Below are 11073 nucleotides of genomic sequence, written 5' to 3' on the forward strand. Positions count from 1 at the left end.
CTCTAGCCTTCAAAGGTGCTGCCCACCCCGCAGGCCGGCTGCAGCACCAGGAAGAAATTATTGAGAAGATGTCTACCTGGTCTTCTGCAAAGCATTTGACACTGTCCCGCACGACATGCTTGTCTCCAAATTAGAGAGACATGGATTTGATGGATGGACCACTCAGTGGATAAGGAACTGGCTGGATGGCCGCACTCAAAGAGTTGCGGTCAATGGCTCAATGTCCAAGTGGACACCAGTGCCGAGTGAAGTTCCTCAGGGATTGGTATTGGGACCAGTGCTGTCTAACATCTTTGTCAGTGACAGTGGGATTGAGTGCACCCTCAGGAAGTTTGCCAACGACACCAAGCTGCGTGGCACGGTCAACACACTGGAGGGAAGGGATGCCATCCAGAGGGACCTGGACAGGCTGGAGAGGTGAGCCCATGCGAACCTCATGAAGTTCAACCAGGCCAAGTGCAAGGTCCTGCACATGGGTCATGGCAATCCCAGGCACAAATACAGGCTGGGCGGAGAATGGCTTGAGAGCAGCCCTGAGGAGAAGGACTTGGGGGTGTTGGCTGATGAGAAGTTCAACATGACCCGGCAATGTGCGCTTGCAGCCCAGAAAGCCAACCACGTCCTGGGCTGCATCAAAAGAAGCATGGCCAGCAGATTGAGGGAGGTGATTCTGCTCCTCTACTCTGCTCTGGTGAGACCTCACCTGGAGTACTGCATCCAGCTTTGGAGTCCTCAGCACAAGAAGGACATGGACCTGTTGGAATGGGTCCAGAGGAGGGCGATGAGGATGATCAGAGGGCTGGAGCACGTATGCTATGAGGACAGGCTGAGAGAGTTGTGGTTGTTCAGCCTGGAGAAGAGAATGCTCCAGGCATGCCTTATTGTGGCCTTCCAGTACTCAAAGGGGGCCTAAAGGAAAGATGGGGAGGTACGATTTTAAACTAAAAAGGGAGATTTAGATTAGATGTTACAAAGAAATTCTTTATTCTGGGGGTGGTGAGACACTGGAACAGGTTGCCCACGGAAGCTGTGGATGCCCCATCCCTGGAGGTGTTCAAGGCCAGGCTGGATGGGGCTTTGAGCAGCCTGGTCTAGTGGAAGGAGCACCTGCCCAGGGCAGGGGGCTGGAGCTAGATGATCTTTAAGGTCCCTTCCAACTCCAACCATTCTATGATTCTAAGAAGAGCAATATGGATGAAGTCACCAGCAGCTCCTTCGCCACCTGGAACATGTTGGCGAGGTTCTGCAACGTACACTAAATGTGGTTTTCAAAAACCATGCCCAAATCGCTATCATCATAGGGATCTTCTTCACTTTCTTCCTCCTACTGCCCTCACCCCCTCCTCCTCTTTCTCCTCGTCCTCTGTGTCCTACTGAACATTTAATGTTGCCAAAGAAGGAGATTCCCCACCCTCTCCAGCTGTCTCTTCCAGGGCTTATCTGCTCTCATGGCATACTTCCCTTGCTGCAATGTGTGACCATTGCTTACATTCTGTCACCCTGCACCTCTGAGATAAGGCAGGCTCTGGGTAGTGGAAGACAGCAATTAGAATCATAGAATCGTTTTGGTTGGAAAAGACCTTTAAGATCATCAAGTCCAATCGTTAACCTAACGTGGCCAAGTTACCACTAAACCATGACCCTTATCACCACATCTACAAGTCTCTTAAATACCTCCGGGGATGGTGACTCTACCACTTCCCTGGGCAGCCTGTTCCAATGCTTGAAAACCCTTTTGGTGAAAAAATTTATCCTAAGATCCAATCTAAACCTCTCCTGCCACAACCTGAGGCTGCTTCTTCTTGTCCTATCGCTTGTTACTTGGGAGAAAAGACCGACCCCCACCTCGCCACAGCCTCCTTTCGGGTAGTTGTAGAGAGCGATAAGGTCTCCCCTCACCCTCCTTTTCTCCAGGCTAAACAACCCCAGCTCCCTCAGTCGCTCCTCATAAGACTTGTTCTCCAGACCCCTCACCAGCTTCGTTGCCCTTCTCTGGACACACTCCAGCACCTCAATGTCTTTCCTGCAGTGAGGGGTCCAAAACTGAACACAGTATTTCAGGTGGGGTCTCACCAGTGCCAGGTCGAGGGGGATGATCACTTCCCTAGTCCTGCTGGCCACACTATTTCAGATACAAGCCAGGATGGATGCTGTTGGCCTTCCTGACCACCTGGGCACAGTGCTGTCTCATATTCAGCACTCCGTAGACCAACGCCCCCAAGTCCTTTTCCGACGGACAGCTTTCCAGCCACTCTTCCCCAAGCCTGTATCGCTGCATGGGGTTGTTGTGACCCAAGGGCAGGACCCGGCACTTGGCCTTGTTAGGTCTCCTTCAGATTTCCTTCTTGGAGAGACATGGTGCTGGACAGCTGTGGTGTGGTGCAGTGTATGGGTGTCATCCTGCTACCTGTCAACAGAGCTGCAGCATCAGCCTGCCGCCAAGCCAGGTCACCCATCTCTTGAAACCAGCTGCTCCTAGAGAACCTTCTGCACACGGACAGGAACAGTATAACCTATGGGATCCCCTCTAGACATTGCACTGTCCTTAACCATCCCTGCACCTAGGCACACCTCTCGGCATGCTTACTCAGGGCCAGTGGCATGGCCTGCAGGCTCACATGCAACTACGACCTTGCTATTACTCAGTGAACAGTGTCAGGCACGGACGAATCTATGTACTATCTGAAGCGCTTCTTCCATTGCGAGCTTTTCGTACAATTGTAAGCTTGCAACATGAGCATCCCTCGTGCCTACAGAATCTTGGCATCCAAAGGTCCTCACAGTTGCACAGAAAACCACGCAACCACCTTCCTTCTTATGCAGCCTGCTCCTGACAGTCCTCCTTCTTTGGCATGTTGGGGCTCCCGGGAATTAGCTCTGGACTGTAGTAATTCCCTTCTTGAGAGGAATCATGTCTCCATAGCGTGAGAACCAAGGGACTCAGGGAAAGGTGATGATTGGTAGCAAGCTGCCAGTGCTGCCAGGCAGGCCCTATAGCATGCTCCTGGGCTAGAGACAGCTGCTGGCTGGGGCACTGCTGGGACCCAGGGGCTGTACCAGGTGGGTGTTTAGTTGTGCCCGAACACAACTGGGATGGAGATCTACAGCATCTGGCTATCTGTGCCAGTTATCCTCTGGGAGTCAGAAAAGAGACGGGTCAATACAAGTTTTTAATAATGCTGCCTGTGACCAGAGTTGTCAGCGGCTCATGATTCTTACAGAATACGAAAAAGAGAAAATACAAGCCGGGATACCCCTATCCAAGAAGAGATGGCAGAAGGGTCAGCAACTCTGAGGACGCGAAAGGAAATTGTCAAAGAGCGTGGAAAACCCGGAGCCTTTTGGAAGGAACCAGTTAATGTGGTGAACGTGCTTGGGCTTGGGTGACTGGCGAGCCTGACTTTGTGGTAACAATCTGTTGGGATGCAGAGGGCTAAGCAGCTGATTGCGTTGTCTTCTTGGTCTCAATCGGTGCTTGTCATTCTTCTTGTTCCCCCAGATTCTCAGCCTTGTCCTTGATCAAAAGAATTTGGTGAGAGGAACGGGCTAGGTAAGCATTTTCATTGGCTCAAAAGCTCAAAGGTACACAAGAGGGAAACAAAGCCCCAAGAAAGACGCAACAGGTTCAAGAGGAGAGATCAGCAAACTGTCATTAACTGTAGCTCAGAGATTGCTCTTTGAAGCTGGAGGGATGCAAAGCACTGAACAAGACTATCATGGATGTATCCAAATGAAAAAATTCACACGGGAGATCGTACTCAAATAACGTATTTCTCTTCTTGCCTTCATATACAAAACGAAAATGTGTTTTACCTCTTTGAATCAACAAAGATGCATGGCAAACACAATGTTGTTATGGCCATTCTGGGGGAGAAAGGTTGGGCCGCAGAGTGAAAACGACTGGTGTGAAAGATGCAGAGACAGCATCTCATCTCAAGTTTAACTTCATTTTCCAAAGGTCCATCACTAGGCGAGGAAGGTTCCAGTAGCTTTGCGCATCATGGAAGAACTGGCCGTGTTCTGCACTGTATAACTGAAAACGAGGAGAAGCCTGGGCTTCTCTAGCACTCAGACATAGACAGTTAGACAGCTCTTTTGACGTGACAATTATCGAAGATCTTGCAAATTTTCCCCTATATGCTGTGATTGGATTTCCACTGGAGGTGTCTCAAATACAGGTATGAGTGCACCTCTTCTGCCACACAGCTGCCGTCAGGCCACTGCTTCTCATAAACATGTTATGGACTGCACAGGTGCATGCCTTGGAGACATCTCAAAAGCCGCCTTTAACCACACTGCACGTCTTAAGTCTCCTTTGCCAAGGTGGTGGGAACCTCAGCTTTCAGGTCACGAGCAATGAGTGAATGAGTCTCGTGCTCGTATAGGAGCCAGCGCAGCCAGAGCCCCATGCCGCAGTCGTGGCACTTGTTGCCTGTGCAAAGGGCTCCCCGTTCAGACAGCGTCATTCCCACCTCACTGGGGTCGCCCAAGGGCAATGCTGTGGGGCTCCCAGGGCTTGGTGTGTGGATGGCTCCCAAGGAAACCACTGCAGGCTCCCTACGGCACACAGGCAATGTGCACAGCTGTGGAGGGTGACAAATTATTCCCATTGCCCCAACACAGGAGTACAGACAGGTGGGAGAGCCTTAGTTACAGAATCAGTGAAACCAGAGCCCACTGCACCAGCTCTTCTGCAAAACGCTCCCTGACTGCGTGGCAGCTGAGCAGTCAGCACCCTACGCCCACCTTCCCCAACAAAGCGATGCATGGCTACTCACGCAGACAACGTTTATTCAAACAAGTGATTCACTGACATCTTTGTAGAGGGTAAAGCTCCCAGAGGGAATGGACTCTCTCAAAGAAGGAGGGCGATCACTGTCCAGGTGGTAACAGGAGTCTCCGTCACAAGTCTCATTGCAACCGCCACTTCAGCTGCATCTGGTCCCACTCCACACAGCGCGCTTTTGCTGTGGAGGAAAGGTGTGGCACCGATTCCCACTGCCGATGGAGCAGCGTGTCCTTTGTCTCCAGCATGCTCAGTTCTGTGGCACCAGCTCCCCAGGGAATGTCTAGGATGGGCAGATTCTCCACCTGAACTCCAGTGAACGCACAGAGGCACATCAGTGGTGCCTCTCGCTTGGTCCCTGCCCAGCCAGAGCTGCTGGCAAGAATTTCTGGGCCCCTGTGTAATCGTCACCATGGCTGTGACAGTGTGAGGGGACAGCAGGGCAAAAGTCACCTTTGTAGCCACCATAGTCATCACCCGCTGCTGCGTTGGGGAGACCGTTGAGAGGAGAAGGGAGGAGAGGAGCCACTCTTGGCAAGGGGCTGCTGCGCAGGGTTTTCCCTTCCCTTTCTGTGTCCTGCATTCTCCCCTCTTTTTCCCTCCTGTACGAGGTAGTCGTCTGCCATCAGCCGTGAGCCCCACAAACACAGCTCTGTTCATGAAGACTTATTTCAGCGTCCATAGAACAGCAGTCTCGTGAGCCGATCTTGCAGCTCACTGAACTCATGCAGTGCCTCGGCGTGCATGTCCGGATCCTGCGCCAGGCGCTGAAAGAGGTTGAGTGGCTTGGCCGTTTGGAAGGCCGGGGGCAAGATTATCTCCTTGGGCACGTTCTCATTGCCAAAGAAGAAGTGGTCAAGGCGTTTCTCCTCCAGGCAGCTGCGCAGGTACCACATGATATCCTGCATCCGCATCACAAATTCCCTCCTGCTCCAGGTTGACAGGGGTATGGTGGTCAGGAGGTGCATCACAACTGTCTTCAAAGTATAGTCGGAAAAGCCTGTGCCCACCAGGATGCGATTGTAGAGCTGCAGGCATTTGAGGTGGAATGTGTCACGCGGGGCCTGCTTGGTCATATGGCTGAAGAACTTCACCTCTGCCACAGCACAGCTCTCTGTCCACATCGTGCTTGGTGTGAAGATGGCCTCTGTACTTTGGCTGGTCACAAAGATGTCTGAATCGCCTTGCTGCACCCCAGACATTATCTCAATAATGAGTCTCTTCTGATCAGCTTGTGTGACCTGGAATTTGCAGGAGCGGTTAAAGGGCATCATCTTTAGATGGCAACTGGTCACCTGAGGCAAAGCCACCCAGGCTGCCTTCACCAATTGATGGAACCAGCGGGCAGTTTTACGGGCATCCAGATAGGAGCCAGTGCAGAGGGTGCGTAGGAGGCTGGCGTTCTGATTCCTCCTCAGCTCCTCCTCGGGGTGGTGGAGGAAGCACAGCATGTTCCCCACCAGCTGCTCTCTCATGCAGGTGCATTCCTGCTCCACGCGGATGCAGAAGTTCCTTGCCTGCATCGCCCCAGCATTGCACAGCTCCAGGTGGAAGGAATGCCAACGGGGAGGCTTCATGGGCACGAGCACACAGTAGATGACATCTTCTTCATGGGGACTCCAACCTTCGAAGGCGCTGCCCACCCCAATGGCTGACTGCAGCTCCGGGAATAAACTATTTGACAAGAGCGCTCTGAAGACAAGGATGAAGTTGTCCACCAGCTCCTTCACAGTCTGGCACTCTGAGGCCAGGTTCTGAACTGGCTGCTGTATGTACTCCTCAAAAATACCTCTCATACCTCTCAGTTCATTTGCATCATCATTTTCTTCCTCCTCATTGTCCTGCACCTCCTCACTCTCACTGCTGGAGCTCTCCTCATCACTGCTACTGTCTGGCGCATGGCTCCTCCTTTCCATGAGCCACCAGTAGAGCCCAAAGAATAGTACCAGGACTCCAGCAATCACCCAAAACTGCCAATGCTGCAAGGCAGCGAATAGTGGGGCTCTCCTAGCAAAGCCACCCCACATCTGGGTCCTCCGGACCTGTTTCCTCTGCTCCAGCTCCTGCAGCAGCCGATTCATCTCCTGGTTCAGATATTCTGCACGCTGCTGCATGCGCTCGCGTGTGGCCTCGTCCAGCTCATCGCCAACCATCTGCGGCAGCTGGAAGACGCTTTGCACAAGCGAGGCAAGGAACAATTTGGCAGCCATGGCCTGCAGGAGGAGGGAGAGAAGGGGTTCAGTGGGGCTGGGAGGGAAGAAGGGAGGGAAGGAGCTGGCGGCAGGGGGGAGCGGGGACAGGAGCCGCAGGGAGCTGGGGGCAGGTAGGAGAGGGGGGAGGCAGCGGGGAGGCAGCAAGGCCTGTGTCCGGCCCTGGAGGCGGCGGCACCGTGCCTGGCCCCAGGCGCTCCTGCCAGCGGCTGGGCCCTCGATGCCGGGTGAGAACCCACCCCCCGGGGACCGACATTTCTGCCCCGGCCCTGGTCCAGCCCAGCCACCCCCCGCCAGCCCACTCACCACTGTCCCGTGCCGTACTGGGGCAGCACTGTCTCCTGGTCCCCTTCATAGCTGCCCCCATTGTGACTCGTCCCCTGTGGTGTCCCAGGCACCAGAGCGCAGCACAGGCAGGGCTGGCAACCAGCCCCGCCCTTGGGCCACACCCCGGCTCAGCGACCCTCAGCTGCCCTGGTGCACTGGTTAAGGCTGGGCTCCAGTTAATTTTCTTCACGGGAGCTTGCGTGGTGCTATATCTTGGTTTATTATCATCTGCCTGCCAATGGCTATCTCATAATTGTAGAAAATCCTGAGTCGGAAGGGACGCACGGGGATCATCAAGTCCAACCCCTGACTCCACACCGGGCAAACTTAAATCATAGAATCACCAGTAAGCCTGATTTTATCCCTTCCGCCCGTCAAACCAACTTTAAAGCCCTTTCAGTCAGCCCCAATAACTCGTGAGCAAAAATACTTTTCCCCCATTGAGAACAGTTAATCTCGTCAGGCCCCAGCAGGCCTGGTGTCACATTGACCATCTCATGATTGAAAAACCCCAAATTCTGCCAGTGACACTGGCCTTGGAGCCAGGTATTGGTAAATTGCATATGCCTGTTTCTTTTGACATCACTCCCTGCAACTGCGCGAACAGAGGAGAATACTACCTGCGCTCCTGGTCCCTTTACCAATCTCCCTGAGGCCCTGAAGCCTCTTTTCACCACCCTTGGGCTTCCCATCACAACTTCATTGGTAAACACATGAAGAAGCAACAGCGCCCAATAATCTGAGGGCGGTACAAGGCTAGGAATTCTCTTGGTAATGCCTTCAAGGCGAGACCCAGGGAGGCAGAATGCATCCCAAAAAGGCAGGTCTGGCTGACAGAGCAGGGGAGTGGTGAATGAATTCTTTGTTCTGCTTTGCCTGGCCGTGTGGCTCTCGCTTTCCGTACTAAACTGTCCGCTCTCAACCCAAGAGTCTTCCCACTTTTACCCTTCAGATTCTCTCCACCATCCCACTTCTGGCAAGGGACTGAGCAGCTGTGTGATGCCAAGCTGCCTACTGGGATTAACCCACAACACCTGGGAAGCCAAAGCCCAGCGAATCACGAAACCAGAACCCACTGCACCAGCTCTTCTGCAAAATGCTCCCTGACTGCATGGCAGCTGAGCAGTCAGCACCCTACGCCCACTTTCACCAACAAAGTGATGCATGGCTACTCACGCAAACAACGTTTATTCAAACAAGTGATTCACTGACATCTTTGTAGAGGGTAAAGCTCCCAGAGGGAATGGTCTCTCTCAAAGAAGGAGGGTGGTCACTGTCCAGGTGGTGACAGGAGTGTGTCTTTCAAGGCTCCTTGCAACAGTCTTTTCAGCTACATCGGGTCCCACTCCACAGAGTTGCTTTTGCTGTGGAGGAAAGGTGCAGCACCAATTCCCACTGCCGATGGAGCAGCGTGTTCTCCCTGTCCAGTGTGCTCAGTTCCGTGGCATGGGGAGCGTCTTCAGGCCTGACCCTGTGCCTGAAGAACTGCACCTCTGCCATAGCACAGCTCTCTGGCCACGTCCTGCTGCTGCTGACAGTCACCTAGTCAATGCTCAGGAAGGTGGCCCCATCTCCTTGCTGCACCCCAAGCACCATATGAACCAGGATGGTATTATCAGAAGCGTCCGTCACACGGAGCTTGCAGGAGTATGTGGAGGGCAGCACTGTTACACGGCAGTGTCTCGACTGAGGCAAAACCACCAAGGCTGCTTTTACCAATATCTGGAACCAGTGGATGGTTTTCTCAATGTCTAGGTAGGGGCCGGTGCAGAGGGTGTCTAGGAGGCTGGGACCCTGATTTCTTCTCAGCTCCTCCTTGGGGTGGTGGAGGAAGCACAGCATGTCCTTCTCCAGCCCCTCCCACATGCAGGTGCACTCCAGCTCCACACGGATGCAGAAGTTGTTTGCCAGCATCTCCTCCCCGGTGCCCAGTTCCAGGTGGAAGTTGTGCCCACGGGGGGGCTTCAGGGGCGTGAGCATGTGGTAGACAGCATGATGCTCATGGAGACTCCAACTTTCAAAGGCGCTGTGCACCCCAAAGGCTGTCTCCAGCCGTGGCATGAAACTGTTCCCAGTAAGTTTTTGGCAGATAGAGAGAAGTTCATCCACCAGGTCCTCCACCACTGGGAATGATTTTGACAGATACACGAGTGGTATGGATGACATTCTGTGCACATCCACTACAAGACTGGGTCTTTTTAGGTGCGTGTCCTTGTTTCTGGAATTGTCCTTGTTGCTGCTTCTGCTGGCCGGCCGACGGCTCCTTTTTCTGCGCCACCAGCAGAGCCCGAAGAGCAGCACCAGGATTCCAGCAATCACACAAAACTGCCAATGCTGCAAGGCAGCGAATAGTGGGGCTCTCCTAGCAAAGCCGCTCTGCTCCAGCTCCTGCAGCAGCCGATTCATCTCCTGGTTCGTATATTCTGCACGCTGCTGCATGCGCTCGCGTGTGGCCTCATCCAGCTCATCACCGACCATCTGCGGCAGCTGGAAGACGCTTTGCACAAGCGAGGCAAGGAACAATTTGGCAGCCATGGCCTGCAGGAGGAGGGAGAGAAGGGGTTCAGTGGGGCTGGGAGGGAAGAAGGGAGGGAAGGAGCTGGCGGCAGGGGGGAGCGGGGACAGGAGCCGCAGGGAGCTGGGGGCAGGTAGGAGAGGGGGGAGGCAGAGGGGAGGCAGCAAGGCCTGTGTCCGGCCCTGGAGGCGGCGGCACCGTGCCTGGCCCCAGGCGCTCCTGCCAGCGGCTGGGCCCTCGATGCCGGGTGAGAACCCACCCCCCGGGGACCGACATTTCTGCCCCGGCCCTGGTCCAGCCCAGCCACCCCCCGCCAGCCCACTCACCACTGTCCCGTGCCGTACTGGGGCAGCACTGTCTCCTGGTCCCCTTCATAGCTGCCCCCATTGTGACTCGTCCCCTGTGGTGTCCCAGGCACCAGAGCGCAGCACAGGCAGGGCTGGCAACCAGCCCCGCCCTTGGGCCACACCCCGGCTCAGCGACCCTCAGCTGCCCTGGTGCACTGGTTAAGGCTGGGCTCCAGTTAATTTTCTTCACGGGAGCTTGCGTGGTGCTATATCTTGGTTTATTATCATCTGCCTGCCAATGGCTATCTCATAATTGTAGAAAATCCTGAGTCGGAAGGGACGCACGGGGATCATCAAGTCCAACCCCTGACTCCACACCGGGCAAACTTAAATCATAGAATCACCAGTAAGCCTGATTTTATCCCTTCCGCCCGTCAAACCAACTTTAAAGCCCTTTCAGTCAGCCCCAATAACTCGTGAGCAAAAATACTTTTCCCCCATTGAGAACAGTTAATCTCGTCAGGCCCCAGCAGGCCTGGTGTCACATTGACCATCTCATGATTGAAAAACCCCAAATTCTGCCAGTGACACTGGCCTTGGAGCCAGGTATTGGTAAATTGCATATGCCTGTTTCTTTCCCAATCCACAGAGTTGCTTTTGCTGTGGAGGAAAGGTGCGGCACCAACTCCCACTGCCGATGGAGCAGCGTGTCCTCTGTCTCCAGCAGGATCAGTTCTGTGGCACCAGCTCCTGGGGGAGTGTCTTCAGGCCTGACCCTGTGCCTGAAGAACTGCACCTCGGCCATAGCACAGCTCTATGGCTGTTCCAGGGCATGACCAGACACCCCGGTAGAGTAGGGCCGGGGCGTCGCTTTGGGGCACTTGCCGCCACCCCACGGAGCACCGGCGGCTTCCCCGCCGCTGCCCGTTTCCGGGTGTGGCGCTGGCC

At 54.3% G+C, this 11073-nt stretch overlaps 2 protein-coding genes across 2 annotated transcripts; both read right to left on the reverse strand.

The window, feature by feature from the left end:
* Positions 1 to 5457: 5457 nt before the first annotated feature.
* Positions 5458 to 6996, reverse strand: LOC128909112 (inositol 1,4,5-trisphosphate receptor-interacting protein-like 1). The gene has a single exon (XM_054200356.1). It carries the CDS (start codon positions 6994 to 6996, stop codon positions 5458 to 5460), a length of 1539 nt encoding a protein of 512 aa, XP_054056331.1.
* Positions 6997 to 8649: 1653 nt separating this feature from the next.
* LOC128908637 (inositol 1,4,5-trisphosphate receptor-interacting protein-like 1) lies at positions 8650 to 9858 on the reverse strand. Its single transcript, XM_054199287.1, is given in 1 exon segment — positions 8650 to 9858. A coding segment is annotated over 1 exon segment (1209 nt).
* Between the last annotated feature and the right edge of the window lie 1215 nt (positions 9859 to 11073).

Source organism: Rissa tridactyla, chromosome 4 (genome assembly GCF_028500815.1).
Source record: "Rissa tridactyla isolate bRisTri1 chromosome 4, bRisTri1.patW.cur.20221130, whole genome shotgun sequence".
Classification (NCBI taxonomy): Eukaryota; Metazoa; Chordata; class Aves; order Charadriiformes; family Laridae; genus Rissa; species Rissa tridactyla.

What these genes read in the sequence shown, in the direction of transcription:
- LOC128909112 (XM_054200356.1), bottom strand. Translation starts at nt 6,996, where the DNA reads ATGGCTGCCAAATTGTTCCTTGCCTCGCTTGTGCAAAGCGTCTTCCAG.